Here is a 25601-nt window from a genome sequence, read left to right as displayed (position 1 = left end):
CTATTTAAATTAAAAGGAAAAGCAATGCGAGGTAGACGCAAACAAATATTTTTCAATTAAATGAATTATACGCAGGAGACTTGTGCATGTATTTTTCGCGTGTGTTATGCAGCGAGCGAGCCGAGAGGATGCGTAAAGCATTTCAAATTTATCTTAAAATATTCCTGAACATATTTGAGGAACCTGAGCCCTCCAATTCCCATGATACCTATATCCTCCGCCCGCGCGAAGTTCCCCGCGTTTATTTTCGTACACCTTCCTTTAAGCTTTTTCGTCAATATGACAAGCATTCTCGTTAAACTTCGTAAAATATGTGGTACAAAATATGTGAATATCGAGTGTGCAACATTCAACGGGGGACTTATCGGGGAATTGCATAATTATGGAGATTGTATTGAAAAAAAAAAAACAAAAAATATATGTATATATAAATGCCGGCACTGAGCGCCACGTTCTACGGGCCGCGTTTCGTATTCTCTTAATCTCCGGAAAAATAAACTTTTTCCATCCATTGTCGTTGCGAGCAACTTCCGGATGTTCTAACATTGGAAAAGCAAGGGAAATATTCAAGAGTGCTCGCGCATTGCACACTGAAATGTGTCTGGAGCATTCGCCTCTCTTCTCTTTATTCTTCCTCGCCGCTTTAATAAAAGTATTTTTGCCGAAGTCTTCCGCCACGAATCAATTCAAGAAAATCCAATCGGGGATTCGTGTTCCGATGCGTTCATGCCTGGATCTCGGATATCCCATTCTTCTTGCACTTCACGATTCCTCGGTAATACATGCGACGTCGTCGTCTGCATGTCTGGACATGGTTGTCATCTTTTTATTTATTGAAAGATTCAAGCTTGAAAATACAGGAGGATATATCGTTTGTCGAGTTGCAAATAATTGCGTAATGTTTTGTTAAATTCACAAACATAAATGTTCACGGGCAAAATCCGTGGGCTTTCCCGAAATTTGATGCGAGTCTCGCGAGAGATACCCTATCGAAATTCTATACAAAATGTAAATGATCTGTCGAAATTCACGTTGAAAACCAGAGGCGCAAACAACTCTAATTCCTTTATAATTAAAATATTTTTTTTGTACCACCGTTATAGCTAACGTTTTCACATTGCATATTTCTCCAAAGAATATTTCAAATCTTTATATATGGTTTAAAAACAAATTTATAGGATAGATACTGCAATTAAGAAGCAACTATTTAATTATTATGTATAACGCGATACAAGTCGCATGGAGTACGTGTTATTTTCGTGCCAGACTCCATCTCATTTCGATTAATTAGATGAGAGAGTGCGGGAATTTCGACATACCTACAACTTCGAGGTACGTCGTGTCCCTCGGGGACTAGCGGCCAAAGTGCTACGGGGATTTAAGGGTTTAATGTCGCATTCACGTACGATGTAATTCCGCGCAGCTGGAGGCGTGCGGCCGACTTCTGTGCTGCGTGCAGAGGCTCTGCAGAAGCGGAAGTGCAACCGACGAGCCCGCCGAGCATCGGATCAACGCTCGCGGACGGCGAGGAGCAAAAGCCGAGCCCGAGCTGGTGGAGGGTCAGGGTCCCTCGGGCCCGGAGGATGGAATGCTCGCTATGCCCGTCAGCCCGAGCCCCGCGTCCACCTCGTCGCAGGAGGACGCCTGCAAACCGCCGCCGCGCAACTGCTACCGTCTCGTCATGCTCGGCAGTGCCCGGGTCGGAAAGACCGCCATTGTAGCACGGTAAACGCCCGAAATCGGCAAACCGCGGCATTCACAACGCTTCAAAGCGCGCGCTCTTCCCTCCATTATTTACCAATTATTTCACTCATCGATTTTACCCGATTCTCTATTATAGCGTCTTTTCGTCGTAATTATTGTTTTCTGTAAATATACACAGTAAAAGACGTTTTGTATTTATGTTAGAAACCACTCAAGTTCTCCGTTAAAATTTTGTGTTGACATTTTTAACATATTTGAGTGATGATTTAATATAATGTGATTATGTTGTTTAAATATTTTGTGTTAAATTGATATTCAAAATTTCTTAGTATCAAAATAGCACAATTTATGAGTAAACAAACAACATAAAATGTGTTTTGAAACGTTAATTGTAACATAAATAAAATACATGTTAATTTGACATATCATAAATTTTATTGAAAAAAATGTGCTTTTACTGCTTACAAATTATGTCAGTGTTACATTTTTTGTGCCCATTTTTTAATATAATATTTGTGTTACTTTCTAACATATTCATCTTATGTTAAATTTTAAGTGAACCGTTTGAGACGTGTGAAATGTGTTAAATATAACACAAATTTTCCAACAGTGCACGATACTACATTATTTCTTTACATTTATTAAATTTAGTTATACACATCACCCAAATTTAATTTGTACAGATAGAAACTGGGTACAGAAATTTTGATCCCTTTGCTTTATTTATCTTCAACTTTTATTTGGGCTCAACTTTCCCATTAGAATCTTTGCCGATCCGATACACCTTCCTCCGCGGTGCGCGTCCTGTTTTAATATTCCTCACGCCTCCCCACGTACCGTTCGGTCTCCCTAAATTCTCTCCGTCGTGCTCTCTTTCACAGATCGATTACTAATAGTGCGAAACAATGTCATTCAATTAATCTTTGAACCGTACTGCCGGCCCACCATTACGCCGCCGTATTATTGTGTTTTCTATTGTTACGTAACCTGCCATCGTGCGATAGGATATCGAAAAAAACGTGGCCGCCGCCGCCGCCGCCGCCGCCGTCGCCGCCACGTGTTCCCGCGGGGAACAAAAACGTAATCCCTCCCGAAATTGGATCGATCTGTTAAAATTGCGACCTAATCATATTTCTTTCCCCCGTCGTCAAATAAAACCAGAGAGTTGCGGACGCGAGTTATTAAGGAGACGATAAAATCCCTCCGCGCCGCGCTGCCCCGATATTGCGCGTCGATTAACGTGGTGGTTTCCTGTCGAAATGACGAAAATTCGCGGTGCTACGCGACGCGACGCGAAGTTATGTCGACTATCCTAAATTGACCGCAATTACGTGAGCCCGCCCCTTTTCCCCTGCATGCTAAGCGAATTTTTTGCCAATGCGTGCGTAGATAGCGATCGCTAACGAGCCCATTTCAAAAATCGTGGCAGACGCTTATTCTCTCGTCCACAAACGTGACTCTTCAAACACTCGGTGCTACGATTACATAATTCCGTGTTTACCGTTCCCATTCGTCGAGCCCGTATCTATTTGGCAAACTTTTATTTACATAATTAAATTCTGGAGATGCTCTTTAAACCTTTCTTTTTTAAATTGTCTGTGATACACAGTAAAAAATATGTTGTATTTATGTATAGAAACGGTCCACTTGTTTGTTAAAATTTTGTGTTGACATTTTTAACATATTCGAGTGTTAATTTAACATAATGTGATTATGTTATTTAAATATCTTGTATTAATTTGATATTCAATATTTCTTAATGTCAAAATAACACAATTCATGAGTAAATGAACAAATAACGTAAAAATAATGTATTTTAAAACGTAAATTCTAAACATACGTGAATAAAATTTAACATACCATAAATGTTAATTTTATTGGAAAAACATGCTTCCACAGTTTGCTTAAAAATTGTGCCAGTGTTACATTTTTTGTGTTAATTTTTTAACATAATATTTGTGTTACTTCCTAATATATTCATCTTATGTTAAATTAACACAAAAATTTAAGTGGACCGTTTGGGACATGTGAAATGTGTTAAATGTGACACAAATTTTCCAACAGTGTACGTACACTCTTAATCATGTATCGCCTATTATCTCCAAATTCGAGGTATTTTATATTTTTTTTTGAACATGGAAATGACATTTCGAGTTACACACCAAAAGGAGGTATTTTTCGTACATTAGCACGAGATACAGAATACAAAGTAATAATTTTGGCGATACAATTGGAGGTACTGCTCTCCTGCTGTTTCTGCATTCTGGAGGTACTGCATCTGAATTCGCGATACTTTTCTTTTGGAGGTACAAAGCTCCGAGTTCGTACCTCGTGTACATAATACGAGGTACAAAATTTTGCGTACCTCGTGTATATAATACGAGGTACAAAGTATTGCGTATGTACCTCGTATTTATAAATACGAGGTATTCAGCGGTAAAAATGTACCGCCAGTGTTTGGCAAGTCCTTGATCAAATGACAAGACAATTGATTAAAAGAGATTTCGTGTACCTCCAATTTTTGGCGGTACATATTTAAGGGATATACTTATGTCCCTCGTAATTACGTAGGGTTTATATTTCAACGTGTACCTTCAATTTTTAGCGATACATGATTAAGAGTGATAGAATTATCAAATTCTATGTCATTCTATTCCATTTAAATAAATTAAATTCTATTCTATTAATCGACATGTGAAAGATTTTTGGAAACGGCATTAAAATTTAAAACTCGAAAGACGAAAGAGAAATTACAAAAGAAAAGACGAAGATCAAAATAATGAAGCGTCCACGCGGATAAAAATCGTTGCCACGTCGGTCACGTTTCAGATTTCTGTTCAACAAATTCGAGGAGAGTTACACGCCGACGATAGAAGACTTTCACAGGAAACTCTACAGGATCAGAGGCGAGGTTCATCAGCTTGATCTCCTAGATACAAGCGGTAACCATCCGTTTCCGGCGATGCGACGATTGTCCTTCCTGACGGGTAAGTCCATCGGCTCGCCTCTCCCCGGAGAAATGCGCCGCTCCGCGTTTCAAGTAGACATCGCCATTCAAGATACCGCGACGAAAAGGGGGAAAAAAAGGAAAGTACATTCGCGCGCATTTCCATTGAATATAAAAATTTAATTTCTCGGCAGCGACATCCCGTTTTTTATCGCGGCGAAAACTCGCGATTCGAGCTGGAATTAATGGATATTTGACTCTTGTACGAGCAGATAAAAAATTGCGCGTGACGTGTTGCAAATGCACCGCGGTGCATTTTATATGAGAGCATGTTAGACCGCGGTGGATATAGATGGAAAAAAAAAAGAGTCGTAAAGGTACTGAAGCTTTTTTTCTCCACCGGTGAATATAGTTTCGTAAATCTTTAAGCGTTCTTTCGAGAGAACTGCGCTGCAGTCGGTACGTTACGAAACGGCGCTCGTCTAAAGATTAACATCGTGCTTTTATCCTAATATCCTCCTTTCGAAACTCTCTTCGACACGGCGGAGAAAAAAAAACGGTCCGGAACCATGTCGATACTGCGCGCTGCGGCGAGAAAAGCGAGCGTTTCTGTTGTCGGATTCGCGTTTCGCGAGAGTTTCAGCGACTTTCGGCGAAATCTCACATCCTCGACAACGATACTGTATGTTCTGGCATGGGGGAAAGTTTGCGGGAGACTGCCCGGGGTGAGTGTCGACTGTTACCGGAATTTCAACGATGTTCGAATACGAAATTACACGAAGTATTATATATCACGTGGTTTCAATTAATTTCGCAAAATGTCTAAGCGAGAATTGCACGTCCGACGTTTACGGTAAAAAAATCCAATTTCCCAACAGATTAAAGAGTTAAATGGTCGAAATTGAATCCACAAAGACAAAAAAAAAAAGCAGCTGCTTCAATCGTTTATCTCGTCTGTTTACGTCTTCTTTGTGTCGCGTTCTGTTTAAAGTATTTTGTTAAAGGGTCGTTTAAAGTATACTTTGCCAAAAGTTAGTTTTAAAAATTATTTCATTAGAGAACTGAATGACGGAGAATAGCGTTGCGTTTTTCGAATCACAACTCTTTTCTTTTCTCCTCGATTATTTTCCACTTTCCTCATTTCGATAACAGTATAATGTAAACTGACATTGGCGACAACCTCAGTGTCTACTTTGTCTATTCGGGGCTCCGTTAATTGGCGCTGTCTGTAATACGGTATGTATAATCCCCTAAGTACTAAGATTGATTGCATTTCGCCTGTATATTAGAGTGACAGTAGGTATTACACCGCAAGCCAATCACCGTCTGCACAATATTCAATGTGTTAAACGAAAATGGGATATTCAACGAGTCGGGGACCGTGGAATGAGGGATGGGGCGGTGATAAGTTGCCAATATACCTCTATCGAAAGAACCCGTTGTGCTCGTGAAAACGTATGACGGGCAGGAAGGGGTGGGGAGTGGCGGGGAGGAAAGGGGGGTACGTTTACTCGATAACTCAATTTCGCCCACTTTCCCTTTTCTTCGCCACCCGGTAGCCTTGCCCCTGCGGCAACACACGAGACCGTTTTGTGCTCCGCTGATTTTGCACGTAGTAGACCCAGCTCGTCCCTCGTCCCTCGTCGAGTCGCGTTGCCACCTGTACCCGATAACCTGATATCGCACCACGCTGTCGGATGCGCGATACAATTGCATTACAGTAACGCGGTATTATTGCCAAGACACAGAGGCCCTGCCACCTGAAAATACATATTTACGTGCTTGGACACATGTACATATACAGAGTGTCCCGAAATTCGCGAAAATATAGTAAGAAAGTCTTCGAAAAATTAAGTAAAAAAGTTATTTGTAAATTTTTAATTTAAGCAGTAGTTGTTGAGATATAAGAGTTTAAATTTAGCCAATTATATAGATTACGATTAAACGGAAACACGTTCATGAGCGCGTCGTAGGGTTAATGGTCGCGCACTTCACGCGAGTAGGTACTAATCTATAATTGGCGAAATTAAAACCCTTATATCTCAAGAACTATTGCTTAGAATAAAAATTTACAAATAACTTTTTTACTTAATTTTTCGAAGACATTCTTGCCATGACATTTTGATTCGCGAATTTTTGGACATCCTGTATACAAACGTCACGTTGACCGCGAAACGTAATCTAAGTTATGATCTATGCATAGTGTGTGCAATTCCCAAAACGACACTATCCGGCAAGACAATTGTAAATTACTGGACAACTTGGCGCGCTCATCTGGGACAAAAAAATCGAGTCTGCATTTAAAAATTTTAATAAGTGTGTTAAATGCACCAAAAGTTTCCTAGTTCCTTTGATTTTATTATATTGCTAGTCGCATTCGCACGCTCGCTAAGAGTGAGTCAGTGGAATCATCACTGATTTTCAGTACACTCACAACTGCGATAAACAGTGATTGATTTCAATATCGTTTCAGTGATAATGTACTCATTCAAACAATGAATACCTATCATTGAAAGACAGTGAATTTCAGTTCTCAATACCATTTGACAGTGAAATTCACTGCCTTTCAATGATATTCATTGTTTGAATCAGTATATTATCATTCTGAAACAATATTGAAATCACTCCCCAGCAAACACCGAATATAACTGACAATGAGATGTAACATAGATGTTAAATAAGTATATTTACGTATATTTTATATAGCAGATACATCTGCGTTTGGGTTACCGTTTATCACAGTTGTACCCTGAAAATCAGTGATGATTCCGCTGAATCACTTTTAGAAGGCAGCAAGATTCGTCTGGCAATTTTATTTTGAAAAACGTTCACGCAAAAATATTTTATGCGACAGAGAAGAGATATTTAATAATTTCATATAAACCTGTAAAAAAAAACATGTTTTAATAATACTCCTCGAAATTTACGCGATCCAAAAGTTTCAGTGGCAGCAGTTTGCTCCGGGGATCTCGCCGCCCCGATTCGCTGTTTTAAGCGGAGTTGCACAAATTGCATCGGACAGAGCCGATACTCGCCTCTCAGTTATTGCACTACATGCACACGTCGCGCCGCGCCGCCGGGGAAACGGCGATGTATCGTCGCGTCGTGTTGCCAGTGAAGTTCACCTCACGTAGGTGCGCACGGTAAAATTAGACACGTAAATCCGAAGAATTTTTAAATTGCCGTCCCGCGTGTGCGGAAATCAAGAGAGCCAGCGTCGATGGGAATTTCATCGCGGCGCGTTTAGTTTTGTATTCCGCCCAGAGCGCGCGGGCTCCGTGCCGTCGGAAATTCCGCGCATTCGACGGAACGAGTCACGGCTTCGCCGTTTTCCGCTCCACCCCTCCTCCTCCTCGCATTTTTCTCTCGACGGGCTCCACCGAGATCTCTTAATAATTCATAGACTCGTCGGCCGATTGCCGAAAACATTTCGCGCGGCATAACAATGCTCGCTCCGCGAGCGGGCGTTCGCGCTTCTTTTTTCACGTGACCGTCGCATACATCAGTGACGTTCACGTAAAAAAATCTGTTTCTCTCATGTGCGTGATTATAAATTCATATTCGCACTTGTTTCTCGATTTTCCTGCCGTTTGTGACGTTACGGTGAATAATGTGTACAATAAAAAGAGACGTCGTCACTTTTTTGCGAACGCGATCACCTCGCCTGTAGCCTTAAAAGATCGACACGACGCGTCGCGAGCGCGAAGAAAAAAAAAAGGTTTCCGCGAGCCGCGAATGCGTTGTCGGAATACGCTTGAATACGGGAGGAACGCGATATGACCCCGATTCGAAGACAATGAGTCTCCCCCGGACGGGGCGCTCTCCGCTGTTGCGAGAAGAGAGAGAGAGAGAGAGAGAGAGAGACAGAGAGAGAGAGAGAGAGAATTCCTTTCGACACGAAACCAAAGACGCGAACTTCGCGGCATAATGGCTGACATACATATATTTTCATCTCGCGGCCGCGGGATGAAATCGCCCCTGCCTGGGCGTGTTTCGCCGGGGAATAAGATGGTCTCGCGGCGCTCCGCATGTAGAGTAGCCACGAAGGGACGAGATTTTCGAAATACGAAGGTCGGATCTCTCTCTTTCCTAAGAAGTTCTCCTCGGCGATACCTAAGCGCGGAAGGAACTAATTGTAAATGAATTAGACCGGGTGAACTAAATTGGACCTTTGAAATTTTGAAATTATATTTGTGAGGAAAATAAACTTTGTTACGGATTTTCGGACAAGCGGTATCTCTATACTCTTAATCATGTATCGCCTAGTACCTTTAAATTTGAGGTATTATATTTTTTTGAACATGGAATTGACATTTCGAGTTACACACTAAAAGGAGGTATTTTTCACGGTACATTAGCACGAGGTACGGAATATACGAGGTAATAATAAATTTGGCGATACAATTGGTGGTACTGCATCTAAATTCGCGATACTTTTCTTTTGGAGGTACAAGACTCCGGGTTCGTACCTCGTGTACATAATACGAGGTATAAAACTTTGCGTATGTATCTCATGTATATAATACAAGGTACAAAATTCTGCGTATTTATAAATACGAGGTACTCAGCGGTAAAAATATACCGCCAGTGTTTGGCAAGTCCTTGATCAAATGACAAGACGATTGATTAAAAGATTCCGTGTATACCTCCAATTTTTGCGGTACGTACACTTAAGGGATATACTTACGTCCCTCAATTTGTTAATTAACATTTAATTACGTAGGGTTTATATTTCAAAGTGTAACTCTAATTTTTGGCGATACATGATTAAGAGTGATAAGCGAACTCACGAATATATCTCGTGAGGTTTAATTAAATTTTACATGTTTAACTGTGCGCCGCGGCGAGTGTTTACAATTTTCGTGAGTCAATTATGTAATATAGATATATATCTTGATAGAAAAAAAAGAGAAGTCGCGAAGTTCACACGCGAGACTGACATATATCTTTTTGTGTCACCAGATCGATAATTAGAGGGATATATACGTACGAATTTGTACATTTCAAGCTATACGCTGCCGCGCTTCGCGCAAAATTAATATAAGAAGAATAAAAGTGACGAAATTATTAATGGCGTATAATGATGTATAATAATTATTATACATCGTCAATTAGTAATTATAATTACTAAATGCATAATAATAATAATATGTTAATAATAACGATAATGATAAATTCCTGATGCGGCGAAACGAGAATGAGCCGTGTGTGGTCTCTTTAGGCTCTGTTAGGCACCATTAACGCACATTTAACGGCAACGTTTATTATTATATGCGACACTTAGCGGCATCTTTTAGCGAGAGGATACGCGATAATAAAACCAAGTGGAGCGGCGTGTTGGCAAAGCGACGTTATTACCGTGCTTATGTTCTATACGCTCGACTCGCGCCGAGTTTCCCATTGGACGAGCCTTTTTGTCCGTCCACGAGAACAGCCGGTTGATCCTACTCGCCCTTTTGTTCGCGGCGCGTTTTTGTCGGAAACACAAGCGAGTAACACAACGGCGCACATAGGACACGAGACCCCGGAATCATTACGCTATATACTCTCTCTCTCTCTCTTTCTCTCTCTTTCTCTCTTTTTCTGCCATGTCGTCAGGGTGCGGATTTATACACGTACGGGCCGCGCCTCCGTCATGGAAATAAATCCGTCAGGATAAATATTCATAATCCGTATAGCACACGCGTGTGTGTCGCGCATGTGACTCGCGTGACCGTTATAATTAGTCCGTATGCAATGGCGTGTAGCGGAGTTCCGTCCGCGGTGCGGAATAATTGCAACCGATGTCGCATAATAGGGGGCGAGAAATGGGCGTGTGAGCGAGCGAGCGAGCGAGAGCGAGAGCGAGAGCGAGAGAAAGGAGAGAAAGGGTCGAAAATTTGAAATCGTGCTGGCGCGCGCACACGTGCCGCGGAAAAACCGTTTACGTAAACTCGCCCGAGAAAAATATGTACTTTAATTCGTTCGACGCGTGTGTTTATTCGTGACGTTAATATTCAACAATTCAGCGTTTTGAGGATAAATACACCGCGCGATCGAGAATACAACGACCCAGGAACAAACCTGCAGTATCGAGACATCGATAAACCGATTTCCGCAGGGGACCTCTTCGTCGTGGTGTTCAGCATGGACTGTCGAGAGTCCTTCGAGGAGGCCATCAGGCTGAGAGAGGCGATTCTCGAGACTAAGGTGAGCGCGACCCAAAGTGCCACGAAGAGCAGGAGGGCTCACTACAGTCTGAAGGTCCCTATGGTCATCGTGGGGAACAAATGTGATAAAGATGTAAAGTACGTTTCCTTTTTTGCTCTTGATCCCTTGATCCCCGAAACAACCCCGGAGCCTTTGTACGTCTTTGACGTTCATTTCTATCAATTTAGATTCCCAGGTAGCGAACTGACTGTTATTTCTTGTCATTTCGACGAAAAATGGCGGCAAAGTCACAAAAAAATGACCGCCAAGCGATGACAAATGACATCCGCTTGCTATACCTGGGTCAACTTTAATCTCGGCTTGACTTATACTCTTTATCTTTTTCTAATTTCTAGAACTATAGAGAAAGATAAGGAGTAAGTTAAACCTGCGAAGGTTAAAGCTAATCTACATTAGTAGAAGGGTGAAGGTGAACCATGGGTCACATAATTATTTTACTGATAAGAGTCTCCCGCCTTCGCTGCAGAACGGTCACGGTGGAGGAGGCCGAGCAATACTGCGTGAGCCAGGACGAGTGCTGCATTTTCGTGGAGGCCTCCGCGAAGCGGAACTATCACGTGGACGAACTTTTTTATCAGCTATTCGTAGTGGCCGGTCTACCGCTCGAGATGGCTCCGAATCATCATAGAAAAGTACCGCTCACCTTTGGCTCGCCGACAATGTTACCGCCGTCGCAGGTACGGTAATAATATCTTCATAGTATTAGCGTTCAACGGAGTGTAAAGTATAATAAAACTCATTGCAGTGCAACTTTCTCGAAATTGATCAGTCGTTTCTGTAATTGAAATCCGATCGCGGAAAATCCGATTAGAGCCCGACAAAGAGTGGAACGACGGCGATGTTGTTCCGTCCCGGAGTCGCATCGCGATCGATTAAACGAGGGATTACCTATCGCGATCGGTCGAGGGACCGATATCGGCTCTCCGAAAAAGGCCTCTGAAAAGCGTATACAGCGCTTTTGTTTTTTTTTTTTCCAGCCGCGACACAAAGCCACCCTCAGTATAAAGCGCCGGCTGAGCGACGCTTGCGGCGTCGTGGCGCCGAACGTGCGCCGTCCCAGCATAAGGACGGACCTGATGATCATGCGGACGAAGACGTGCTCGCTCGCGGCCGGGAACGAGAACAATACGCCAGGATCCAGGATCACGCTTAGAACGGGAAGAACGGAGTCCAGGAAGGCCTGCTCGATACAGTGATACATTGCAAACTGATTCTCACACGCGCACGCGGACAAAAATCTCTGGAAATATGATAACGCGTTTGAGTGCGATCTTCGGAAACGAGTGTTATTGTTTGTCATCATAACACACATTCGTAGCTTTGATTGTTGCAATTTTACTGTACGATCGCACGAGGTATTTTTATACGATCGTATTCTCCGCTGATATTAAATTGTTACTTATAATTGATATGTTCGCTATCGCTTATTTAAAATCTTTAATAAAGTTATTTCTTTTTATACTACATAATATGTAGCGTCTTCAGCGAGACGAGAAAAATAGGGATAACTAAATTTGTCCAAACGGAAACCTTACACCTACTGTAAATAGTGTGAATCACGCGGTCGAAACTTCCAGGTTTACAATTGTCAGACTTCACCGCGAAGACGGAGCGAAGCGAGTAACTCGCGAACGAAGATCGCCAAGGGGAAATCATATTTAAACCGACCACGCTACTCGCCTTAATTAATTAATGGAATATAGCTTTAGCGTAATGTCCCGAAGGTAACATGTATAATTAACTTAAGATGCGACCGAGCGAGAGAAAGAGAGAGAGAGAGAGGGAGAGAGAATGTATGTGTGTGTATGAGAGAGAGAGAGAAAGAGAGAGAGGTAAGCCGTTACGTTAATTAATCGTTGTCGATCAAACGTTAAACGGGAAATCGATACCTCGACTAAACACGAGGGCGGAGATCGTTTGACATTCGATCAAAGGGGGAAAGGGGGGCTCTCCGGTAGCAGCGAGAGCGATGCTAATCGCACGAGAACGGCAGCGTTCATGTAATTCCTCTTGTAACAAATTTTTATCGAAATTGTCAACAAAGGAATCCTCGGCGGGGGAGTACATAGATCGATTTGCGTGTGATCGGTGAGCGAGAGAGAGGTCGAGAGTCAAGTCAGCGTTGTATCTGGTGTAATGAGAGAGAGAGAGAGAGAGAGATTGCGTAACGCGCGGTGAGAAAGCTTTTTACCGGATTAGTTAACTGCGCCCATCGTAGCCTTATACTCCGAGCTCCGCGGGACTCATCACGCGAAGGAGCGACGTTTATACTTCCGCACGAGATCTAGAGCGTTGTAATTCCATTAATAGCACTCGACTCCGAAGGAACGAATATATTTGAGACCGCGCGGTATAATGCGCCGTTCCTTCCCGCGCGCATACATGAATGTATTATATCGACCTTCGTTATATATATATACAGGATATATAAATAGCCCGCAAATTGATATCATTACTTTCACGGCACATCTCTCGCCGTCCAATTCGCCCGGTTTGCTCCGGTTTGCCGCTTTCGACGCGCGCGACCGACGAGGAGACCGCATTGTTAACGGCGCGGGGACTCGCACGTTATACGGCACCGCATGCGTGCGCGAAATCAATTATCGATATTTCCGGATATCTCGGCCTCCTTTTCCACGCACCATCTCGAAACTTGTTGAAATGCATCGCGGCGGGCGCGCGCAAAATTATCGTGCGTTTATCGGATTGCGTATATGCATGCAATTTGCCAATGTATAATCAGGTTAAAAAGAAAATATAATGTACATATAGATTTTAATTCGAAAGTTCCCGCGTGTCCGCAATGTTAACGATTTATTTCCTCACGCAGTTTTAGCTTTTCTTCTGTGAAATTACGTGATAAACACGGAGTGAGTATAACATTGATTCCGATTAAGCAGAAGCTTTTCTCAAGCGAGTGAGATCTTGTTGAAATCTTGTAAAATTTATCCGCCTGCGGTTTTACAGAGATAGGGTAATTACGGTAAAATATACGCCGCACCTATTAAAAACTTAATTTATCAGGTTAGTTAATTATTATTAATTATGGTAATTAAGGTAAATGAACTATATATCAGTAAAAACTTTAGACTGTCTACTACTGAATGAAAAAAAATATTAGGAATTCAAAATATTTATTTTTTATATTAAAAGAAATAAATTCTTTAAACCCATGCATTTTTGTCGTATAAAAATATGGGTGGGTTGTAGGGCTACACTCACGGGTGAAATGAATGACTCAAAAAATATACAAATAATCTGAGCACTTGTATTTTGCTATACTCTATCCTTTACAATTCCTCTACACTTATGCACCACAAAATAATTACGAAGCCTTTTATATTTCCTACAATAAATAATCATTTTATGTATAGGTTATAATTTATGGTTACGCGCGCTTATTATAGTGATAAATCGATTTAATATACAATAATTTTATAAATATTAACAGTAAAAAACTCTGAAATCATAACACAATACTAATATAACATAAAGGTATGTAACAGAGTGGTTGCGAGAAAATTACTTTCACTTCTTCCATTTTTTCCTGACTTCTGCGGCATAAATCCCCGCGCGGCGTATATATATCGGAGTTACCCTATACTTTTTCTTATTGTTACACGACTCATCCGGACGATAAAATATAGGCACGTAGATCTCTCTGTGCGTGTATGTGTGTATGCGTGTGAGTATTCGAGATGTGGACAGGCATTCTTTCTCTTCCCGTAGACTCGGCTATAGCTTACTCTCTAAGGTACAATCGATTTGACCAATTAGGCAGCCCGTAAAGCCGACTCCGAAAGCCGAAAACAAGCGCGCAGCTTCGTTCGGCGGAGCGTGCGTATGTATATCGTTGCGATCGAGTGGTAAAGATAAGCAAAAAAAACAAAAAAAAAAAAGGAAAAACAGAAATGGTTAGTTACGACATGCGCAATCATGTTCGCATTTTGTATCGAATAAATGACATTTTCTCCACACTCGTCCTCGCACGATTCTCTCTTGCTAGCTGTAGCCGTACTACCTCACCACCCGCGGCTCCCGAAACGACCGACGGCGGATATTGAAATACCCGCGGTACCGAACGTTTTTCGCACCACCCCCCCGGAGCCACTTCGGCGATTCACGGGACGAGAAATCGCTCGTCCCGATCGCCCCGGGCGAGAAATTGGCTTAAACCAGATTTCCGTGATTAGCGCCGCGGGCTGCGATTTGTCGATTATCACTTCCCCCCTCCTCCCCCCCTCCCTCCCGCCCTTTCCCCCTCCGGCGAAGTACTCTATCTTATTGGTTTGATCGATAACTCGTTAGTTGAATTTTCTCAGATATTAATCGCGCTTCGATACGGGTGGGATAGAAATAGTCGCTCGTATAACGAGATGAATGCGATACGGGTCTCATGCGCGCGTCTCATTAAATTTTCGGGAAAACCTCCATTGAAGCAATTTCAACGGCGGAGGGGAGGAAGGGGAAGGAGGGGGAGGAGGAAGCACACTTTCGGTCTCGTGGTTACAAGCAAAACAATAAAACTTGACTAGAAAACGCACTAGATATTTAATTAAAAGTTTATTTGACGTTTAATCGGCGTTTAATTGATGTTTAATTGACGCGATGTTTAATCGACATGATTGACATTTGGAAAATGGGAAATGTACTTTCGTAATTAATATTGACCTTTTGCGTCTCTCGTGCGTTCTCCGGGGGGGTTTTTTTTTTTTTCAATAAGACAGAATCAATACGCGTTACTCGATGATATTAAAAGCCATAGAAAATCACTTTGTTACTCGAAAACTAATACAAGTTTTGAGTTCAATAAAAACTGAAACAAAGGGACGTGAATGAGTTTTCGTTGTCCGATTGAAAGCGACGACTCACAGAAATATAGATATGCCCGAGAGGTAGCCGTGGTTAAAAATACGGCGTTTATAAGTACGCTAGGATCTTCTTTTAGCTTGATAAAACTTAATAGCTTATATTTTTTATGCGTACTCCGTACGTAAAATTATTTACCTCTTCAAGGCTCTTTAGCAAACTTTTAACTTACTTTTAATTTACTTTGAATTTTACGTTTTTCTCCGAAATAATTACACTTTCGAGATAAGTAGCTATTTTGTGGTACACTTTCGAACTACGATAATTATAATTCTCGTTACGCAATTATATAGTGCACATATTTCGCAAACCAGAAAATCAACACTTCGGTGAAGCAAACTGATCTCTAAAGTTCACGATCGATATGCAATTAAAGACCTTATACGACAACAATGTTGATCCACAGCGTGGCCAAACATGTGATGTTGATGGTGTAAATTTGTTGTTCAGAATCTGCAACTCGAAATAAACTCTTGGGACATGCGCCGGTAATATGAGAGAGTTTTTGTAGCGCTACGCAAATAAACGTAATTTTCCCATCACTTTAACTTGAGAGTTCATTCTCTCCGTTTTTACGAAATATGGGTAGTAAACTCACTGTTGCCGTCAGGTCTTCAATTAATTAAGGTCCTAATTTTCTTAAGACCTTAATAAAGGACTTTAAGACTCCTTTTTAAAATTCAGGTCTTAATTTTACGTTATTCATCGTCCACTTTCTCATCTTGCTTCACTCACGATTTGTCTTAGCGAATATAGTTTCAGCTAACCTGAAACCTCTCGGAGGAGGATAAATAGACAGGCATAAGCATAAATATTAATTTTACTTGCGACATGTATCATGTATGAAAATTTCCCGCGGGAGACTTTCGGTGTGAGTTTTAAGACGGCTGTTCAACCTCTGCGATCTAAAATTTACGCCACACGAAAAACGATTTACGGCTCGCGGGATGTTCGAAAGAAAAAAGAAAAAAAGAGAGCCATCGCCACACACATTGACAGCGGTTTCGGTTTAGGAGAAGGGCGTAAATGCACTATACGTGCACATTCCACTGTCGTGGAATGTTTAATTAAACTCTGACGAGAGGGAACTTGGAGAATTCCGGACGCCGCGCGACACACACTGGAGGTCTCTATACGTCATACAATTTGCATCTTTGCAACGTACGTACGTAGTTAAGGCGATATTGGTTTTAAAATTCTATCCCGCGCGTGTTTTTATGCGAGACGCAGCGCCGTTTTCCTCGGAAGACTGTTATTACGGAAGAATCTGATATTAGAATATTGAAAATATTACTTAAGCGTAAAGTGAACATTTCTTATCTTTACAAGCGGCGTTTTAAAAGTGCAGTTAGAGGGACATGGAAAACGCGGGAATAGTAAAAATCTCGCTTTTCAATACCTAATACGTAATACGCTATTAATTACTAATTTTCTATTAACAAAATTGCTAATACGACTGCGCGTAATTAATATTCGTATATATTAATATACGTGTGACGTATAACATAGAATATATATTAATATATTTCCCCATTTATTGGAATAACAGTTAAATAATTAAATGACACAAAAAGCCACTTTGAGATATTAAAAAATATTAATGAGCTATTAAGACATAAATAAGTATACATGCATACATGCATCTAAGATACAAATTATCGCGATCAAAAAAAGTGCATTACAATTCATATAAATATAAATAACTTGCTTTAACTTTTTATGATTCTTTGATATATCGCATGTTGCACGAGTAATGTGAGATCTGAGATTGATACATTTGAAATTCAAAGCGTGGCACTTCGAACGAGCAGCGCGTATTTTCGCGCAATTTTCGCGCTTGATTAATTTTCCACCGCGTTTTACGACGTGACTGCGGATTACGTAAGAATGCTGAAATCCAGGTTAATAAGCATTTGGGGGCACAAACAGAGCGTCGCGTTTCGAGAAGGCAGCGCGTATTTTCGCGCAATTTCCGCGTTTCGAGATCTCGTTTGTGACCCTTTTCCCCCGTTTCGCGCGGCGCAGCGGGAGGGGGATTGAATTGCTAAACCCGCCAGGCAATCACCCTCCCTCGCCAACGCGCATGCACGCCGTTTACCCGGCATCGACCTCCTATATAGAACCACGCGTTACGAGAGCGCAAGCGTGTTGGCCATTACACGCGCCTGCTGACCGCGACGAAAATACATCTCGCTGGAGTACGAGTCAAAACGTGAATGGACAGCAGAACGCTGGTGGTAGCGTGGCCGTGCGATAATCGATAACACCGTTTCCCCGGTTTTTTTTTTCCTTTCCATTTCGGTACGGAGATAACGCACGCGACGTACGCTTACGCGAGTTACGAGCGGACCCGACGGGCAGTCGTAAACCAAGCGCGAGCCCGCAGGGAAGGCCAGCGTTACGAACGTGCGTGTCATGGTCTTCCTCTTATATAAGCACCGCCGCCGCGGAATTACACAGTAGTGTCAGTGCATCCGTCCGTCACGTAGCGAGCGTCCGCGCATGGAGTAGACAGCCGCTCGTTTCTGGTATCTCGCGTACTCGAAACACGAGTGGGATCCGCGCCGCCGCGGCTAACTCTCGACGCGAAATTTACAGAGCTAACTTAAAGTAAACGCAACGAGACGGTGTAAAGGTACGATGGAGGACTGGAGATGATCTACTTACATTTGTGTCAAATCCACGAGCTTGATAAGGTAACTGCGACGAAAATATTCGTCGTATTTCGAGGAGACTCAGTAAATTGATTGTTTTATTAGAATCACGTACTCGTATATAATTTTTGAAAGCAGGAATTGATTTTATTGGAAGTAGATAAGAAAGAAATTAAATAAAAACAATTAAAGAGTTACTGAATATTTTAAAAATATTTTTCTTCGTCGAATTTAAAAGAAAAATGATAATATATCAGAAGATGAAAAAAATATCTTACTTAAAATATAAAAATCGTTCCATTAGCTATTAAAATTAATAGTTTTGTATTTAATATTTTTCTAAATATTTTTATTACGCAATCAAATTTTATAGAATAAATATTTTTATAGAAATTTTAAAAACAATTTTCTAATTTGAAACATCACATATTCAACTTTAGAAGAGATGCCTGTCTTTTTTTTATGTATTTAAACTCATCTGGTATGCTTCTTTTTCAGAAGGATTGCCTCACAAGAAGAGCGTTTTTATGAGCATCGTTAAATCGATTTCGCGATGACGTGTCATTGCAATGTGGTTTGAATCGCATTTCCTACTACGATATTGCGAATTGCTTCTTGAGATAGCGAGTCGACCGTCGCGGTCGTGTCGTGTTACACAATTCGCAAGACCGATATAACTCGCCTTGGGAAGCACCGTATAAAAATGAGTGGCGGCGGGCATAATGGAAGAAACATCCTTACGTACGACACGCTGGTGCACGCGATATCCGGCGCGGCGGTGAGTTTACATTTAACACGTCGAGAAATCTTACACGTGCTTTACCTCCCGCCCGCGCTCTCCCCCCGCCCCCTCCCCGCAATGCCGTGGAATAACTTTGACATTTCGACATTTTCAGGGTAGTGTGGTCGCGATGGCAGCCTTTTATCCCTTAGATACCGTGCGAAGCCGTTTACAATGTAAGCCAAGCGCCGAGCCGTCACATATCCGCGTAATGTCGGATAACGTGACAAATCAATTATGCCGCTCGTTTCCTCCGCGGCGCATTGAAACGGAGGCATCGGCAAGCAAGCCTTCAATCTCATTAAACGCGATGTCACTCCCGGACAATATCCTCCGCTATACTTTATTGTCATGATCTTCGTTACCATTAACGCTTGCGCAACACCGATAACATTAAACTGCAAAATGCATGCAGTATATCTCATTGCTATTTCAATCGATGCTTTACACTATTCAAGCATATGTTTTATAGCTTCATTTTTTTATTCATGCAGACATTCATTTAAATAATGCATTTGAACGTCTCATGAATTGACACATAATTTCCGTGTTGAATTTTATATGAGAGACAAAGCAGCGAATAATTTTTTTTGAAACGTACGTAAAGCGAGTTTTATGTATGTAAAAAAAATCTGAAATTTATGTCAAAATGCAAAATAGAAGTTTAACTAAGTAAAATTGTATAGTTTAACATTTATAGTTTTTGTATAGTTTAACATTTATAGTATTTGTATAGTTTAACATTTATGATTCTGTGTGTGTGTGTGTGTGTCGTACAAAACATTTTCAAAAAAAGAAAATTAGGGGACACGCATGCATAAAACATATATTAAAATTGACACGCATACATCAAAATACATATAAAATAAATTATAAGTAGAATCTTATAAAGCCGGATATAAAGCGAATTGTTGGTTGCCTATCAACTGGACTTAACATGCAGAATATATATATTATTATAAAACATATATTTCGTGTTAATATTAAAAATACTGTAAAAATATTTTCATTATTATTTCAAACGTTAAAATGTATAATATGTATATAATATTATATATTTTAGAAATTTGCGTAACAATAAGGGCAATAAGTTTTCCTTTGTAAATCTTATAACGACGCGTAGAAAATAACAGTGTGAATGATAAGTGAATTGAATTGATCATGAATTACAGCGATCCATGAAAAATCACGTAAAAAAAAACGGCACTAGCTCATGTTGTCAAAAGTTGTGGCACGCATTTATTTCTCATTGTAATTATTCACACACAACTTTCATCGCTCATTCAATAATCCTCTTTAACGAACCTGTTCTTCTGCTTACAGTGGAAGAAGGACGTCAATCGAAAGGTACTTTGGCGACCATACGAGAACTCGTTGCGAAAGAAGGACCGTACGTATGCTTTGTCAAATATTGTGCTTTCTCAAACCTTCATTCCCCCCCCCCTCCGCCCCTCCCTCCCCTCTTCTTACCACGCACAAATGAATGAAACGCGTTTGTATTACGAGCTACGACAAACATATATTGAGAAACCAGTTTCTTCTTGGTAAACAGATTCTATAGCACAAAGACGTGGATAAGAAGTTATTTATTCCGCGTTATCCATATATTTTTAAAATGTGCGCATACACTTAACTGTTGTCCGTCTTTTCAAGGTACACCCTGTACAGAGGTGTCGTCCCCGTTCTGCAGAGCCTGTGCGCGAGTAATTTCATTTATTTCTACACGTTCCACGGCTTGAAGGAGCTGAGAGGCAAAAGAAGTCAAACGGCCGGCAGCGACTTGCTCCTCGCGTCAGTCGCTGGTACCGTTTTCTCAACGGAATGACTCTCGTCAACCTATAATAACACATGTGTTTAGCGTAGTAAAATCCAAATTCGCAAGCAAATAATTCTTCGCAATTCTTCGCAAATAATCGGAGCGCTGTGAAAGTTGTTTAGTCACAAGCGATTGGAAAAAGATAGAAAATAATCAAAATAAGATAACTAATACAATTGGAATTATATTTCTCGATTTATCTGAGGTATATATTTTATTTAACTAAGAAGAATTTTGATAAGAGCTTTAGTTACGAAGATACGTAAACGTATTAATAATATTGAGAGATTAGATTGTATTGAAGAATTAACAAATTGACAAGAGAGAAGCACGCGTTTAATTAAATATTTTTTCAAAAACATATATACTCCAATTAAGTGGAAGAATTTTGCTACGTGTAACATTGATAAACTCTTAAGACATTCTTATATCTGTGCGTGTTTGTATCAGGTGTTATCAATGTCCTCACCACGACACCCCTGTGGGTTGTAAACACGAGATTGAAGATGAGAGGACTCACTCCAGAACGGAATAACAACGAATACACTACTCTATGCGGTACGTATCTCATTTTCGTACGAAAATCGTTCACGAGCTATCATTTTAGATGATAGGTAATGACTTTTATTTTTGATTACTTCTGTATCTTCAACATTGGCGATTCCAATCACGCTCTATTTAAATGTCAAACAGTACTGCATATTGAACGTAACGATATTAATGCATCGCATATATACATATCCTCTATTGTACATAATACATGCACCGTACGTGTCAACATGTGCATTCGTAGAAATACGCTTTGCTTCACATGTCACTCATTTGCTTTATCATTTAAAGCAATAAAATTGTGATAATTAATAAGCGCGCATGACATTGCGTTATCGCGAATAAATAAATCACACGTAGATATAATAAATTATGAATTCATGAACTGAATATATTATCAATAATATACTTAAAGAAGTCATTTTTTTTCTTATTTCTCATTATCATAAAAAAATGTAATCACCCATTTTACATATATGCCAATTAACATAAAAATAACCTTGAGCGACGAATGATTAGTATGTTCGAAAATCGTATAAACAGCGTATCTGCCAGGTAATAAGTTCTTGAAAATTGCGACAAACAATTTTTGGAGATTCATTAGAGGAAATAATTATTTTACATAATCTTTAAACAATTTGAATACACAAATTTAATTTCGAAATTAATAATTTCCTAAATCGAAGATTTATTTTCGAACGCGGAGTTAAATCAATCTTAATTGTTAGGTTGCCACTTTCTAATGTCGTGTTTCACAGACGGTCTCGTGCACATATGGAAGTACGAAGGTTTGAGAAAGCTGTGGGCGGGAACGATGCCGAGTCTCATGCTCGTCGCGAACCCGGCCATCCAATTTATGACGTACGAGAGTATTAAGAGAAGAGTCATCGCATCTCTTGACGGTGTCCAACCACCGGCATGGGTATTCTTTATTATTGGAGCGATAGCGAAAGCGGTTGCCACGTCGATAACATATCCTTTGCAGCTTGTGCAAACGAAATTAAGGGTAACGAATATCATTGACGTTCTTAGTCTGTTTGTGAAAAAAAATAAATAAATAAATTCAAGTAGAAAGTATCGCGCGATATTTAATCGCTAAATCGTTGTGATTTCAGCATGGGGACAAATATCCTAATCTACCTCCAGACGCAGGCACGTTGCAAATATTGTTTTACATTCTGAAGTAAGTATACATAATAGTGGATAATACTATATGAATATACGTACTTATTTTAATTATATACTTATTTTATTTGTACTTATTTTTCGTCGTTGCAATCTCTAAAAAAGTTTTATACTGTAAGTATAACGTAATTTTTGTACGCAGGAAGCAAGGATTAAGTGGCTTGTATAAAGGGATGGAGGCCAAACTTTTACAGACTGTCCTCACTGCCGCTTTGATGTTCCTGGCTTACGAGAAAATCGCACGATTTGTTTTCCGAATACTTTTGCATAAACCCCATCTCAGATAACGATGCATTCCCAATAACATTATTACGAAACGTACTTGAGTCTCGAATCTTAAATCAAATTTTATACATTCCCACGCATATATATTCTTTATATAAGTTCATGGACAAAATATAAAATGGAATTGAATTTATTGTATATTATACGATAATCTTGTGTTTAAAAGAATTAATTTAATTAATCTAGTTAATGTTACTTTTTTTCAATGTTTACCATATTTTTAATGGATATTTTACAATTTTGTTACATTTATTGGACATACTTCATTTTAGATAAAGCGAATTATAAATTTTGTAATATATACTATCCACAGATTTCTACAGAATATGTAGAAATCTGTGATACTATCAGTATATTTCAGAACATATCGAATTAATTAAACAAAATACAATCAAAATATTTCGATTATCGAATTGACATTGAATCTACAGACATTTATTGTATAGATATTATTGTGTATAGTATATAGATGTCTGTGATCAAAACGCATAAATTTATTGAATCTAATAACGTCAATAAGAAACGGCTATTCGAGCGTTAGATTTTCTAGAAATACCCAAGAAAAATGTAACCTTGTGTGATACTCGTATGAGATTCTGGCGAGTTCACAAAAATCACAGCGAAGCTTTCGGCCGCAATTTCGGTATAAATTGAATCACTTGGTGACGCCGCTTCTGCGAACGCATAAAGTAAACGATGGACAGCGAGACGAAGTCGTTGCGAAATATGTAAATGTCACCGCGCGTCGCGAAAACTCCCTCAAGATCGATCGCAAACGATTCGAGGCAGTATTAAAACTTTTGACCAAACTTAAAATACGCAAGTCGTCGAAGAGTCAAGTGCGGTCTAACGATTGCAAATCCGTAACTTCCAAGGAAGTATTTGCTGCAAGTGAAACAAGGCACGTGCATTTTTATCGTTGAAAATAGAAACGTAAGAGTGCATTGAATTTTCTTTGCGAACGAGATATTCGTGTTAATAATGATTCTCAAATACGAGAATATTCCTATTAATGAATTGAAATGGATACATAATTATACATTTATATAATTAATTTCAATATTACTAGACTCTAATTTGTTAAATCATTATTATTTCTAATAAACTATTATATATAAAGAGGTACATAAATAAGTAAAAGATAACGATAATAAAAATTTAGTTATAGCATTAGTCATGCTGGAGACACGATGAATCCATCGCCGCGCCGCAATACATGCGACAATGTGGTCAATAGAAAATCGATTAAATCAACGGTTGTTGCAAAATGTAAACCAGAGCCGAAAACGCCTGTCTACGATTACGAGGCAGCTATCGATCGGCCCGACATTCTGAAAGACTCAAAAATCGATAATAACACGCAGAACGTGAGTTGGTCGGAGCTGAGTGACAAATTGTCGGCGCCGACCAAGAAAAGAAACCTTTACGTTCGCGGGCAAGTCGGTGTGATTACTAAAAAAAGAAGTATTGTTTTTAAATCGAAAAAACAAGCAAAGGAGATCGCACAAATTCGACCGTCAATCTGCGACTTTGCTGAGATTGCAGAAAAAGAATCGACACCTTTCTCAGAAATTATTCGAGACGTTGAAAATTATGGAATGAAAAATAGCGACGATGTAACTTCGAATCGCCAAACGTCACTTAATCAAGTTCATTCTGACACAATTTATACTTTAAATTTACTTTAAATTAACTAACTCTGAAATTATATTAATCTGTGATATGTTTGGAAGGATTTAGCGCATTCGAGAAATATTCAAAAGGAATCAGAAATTGCAGAAAATGTCAACAATATTGCAAATAAAACTACCGATGTATTTCGAGAAAATTTTAGTAAAACTGATAAAGATATAATATGGTGCATCTCTCAAAATAAGACTAGTAAAATTCCACGCCTAAAACCGAATTCCTTTCTCTCTATATGTGAAGCCTCTTGCATTCATCCGGTAAATTATATATATTTATTTATTCGATTAGACTGTTCATATATATTTTTATTTTAATACATACATCGTTAAATTATTTTAATTAACAGAGTGCAAAATTGTCAGTCAGGAATAAATTAAAGTTTTCCGAGGATTTAAAATCACCCGTAGACATTAAAGATGAAAAATTAATATTTGAGTACGTGAGTAAAATAAAAATTTTTATATGCAAGATAATTGTAACAATGAATAACAATTATATTTAACAATTATATTTAAATCTCTATTAAACACAAAAAATTAATGGCCACTAAATAATTTGTTTTTATTTAATTTTTGGTTATAAACATTAATAAATATATTTTCAAATAATTATTTATTTCTGATATTTTTATTCTACTTATTTTATTAGATTAATTTTTAGTCTATTGGTATAATAAATAATACGATAGCTTTCTTGTATAATTTACAATATAATTAAATAATTTATAATTACAAAAGAACTCTCAAAATTAGAAAACAAAGATTAATAATAGAATAATAAGAGTACAGTGCAGTATCTTGCTTTAATTTAGACTTGTCATTGAAAAAAAACAGACTGATTGATTTAAATATAGCAGAGTAACGACTCGATTCGCACTCAAGAGTTTGAGAATATATTCTCTTGCTAATGATT

General features: G+C 39.4%; 3 protein-coding genes across 4 annotated transcripts; all 3 read left to right on the top strand.

Annotated features, from left to right (window-relative positions):
- The first annotated feature begins 1443 nt into the window (after window positions 1–1443).
- LOC105456310 (GTP-binding protein Rhes) lies at window positions 1444–14839 on the top strand. The gene is made up of 5 exons (XM_011700258.1): window positions 1444–1725; window positions 4534–4691; window positions 10752–10938; window positions 11328–11538; window positions 11839–14839. The coding sequence occupies exons 1-5, from the start codon at window positions 1589–1591 to the stop codon at window positions 12055–12057; spliced, it is 912 nt and encodes a 303-aa protein (XP_011698560.1). The 5' UTR covers window positions 1444–1588; the 3' UTR covers window positions 12058–14839.
- Window positions 14840–17899: 3060 nt separating this feature from the next.
- On the top strand, window positions 17900–23036 carry LOC105456309 (peroxisomal membrane protein PMP34). 2 transcript variants are annotated; one of them, XM_011700255.1, is made up of 9 exons: window positions 17900–18426; window positions 18886–19162; window positions 19281–19341; window positions 20489–20555; window positions 20819–20967; window positions 21432–21539; window positions 22289–22536; window positions 22646–22713; window positions 22858–23036. In XM_011700255.1, the coding sequence occupies exons 2-9, from the start codon at window positions 19088–19090 to the stop codon at window positions 23000–23002; spliced, it is 921 nt and encodes a 306-aa protein (XP_011698557.1). In that variant the 5' UTR covers window positions 17900–18426; window positions 18886–19087; the 3' UTR covers window positions 23003–23036. The 2 variants fall into 2 exon arrangements, with proteins under 2 accessions (XP_011698557.1, XP_011698556.1); XM_011700254.1 differs by having other exon boundaries at window positions 18883–19162.
- A 140-nt stretch (window positions 23037–23176) lies between these two features.
- LOC105456308 lies at window positions 23177–25546 on the top strand. Its single transcript, XM_011700253.1, has 5 exons — window positions 23177–23933; window positions 24163–24649; window positions 24734–24946; window positions 25036–25124; window positions 25501–25546. The coding sequence occupies exons 2-5, from the start codon at window positions 24191–24193 to the stop codon at window positions 25529–25531; spliced, it is 792 nt and encodes a 263-aa protein (XP_011698555.1). The 5' UTR covers window positions 23177–23933; window positions 24163–24190; the 3' UTR covers window positions 25532–25546.
- Window positions 25547–25601: the final 55 nt, after the last annotated feature.

Source organism: Wasmannia auropunctata, unplaced genomic scaffold (assembly GCF_000956235.1).
Source record: "Wasmannia auropunctata unplaced genomic scaffold, wasmannia.A_1.0 LD335713.1, whole genome shotgun sequence".
Taxonomy (NCBI): Eukaryota; Metazoa; Arthropoda; class Insecta; order Hymenoptera; family Formicidae; genus Wasmannia; species Wasmannia auropunctata.
The sequence above is the reverse complement of the archived record's forward strand: the minus strand, read 5'-3'. Positions and strand labels throughout refer to the sequence as shown.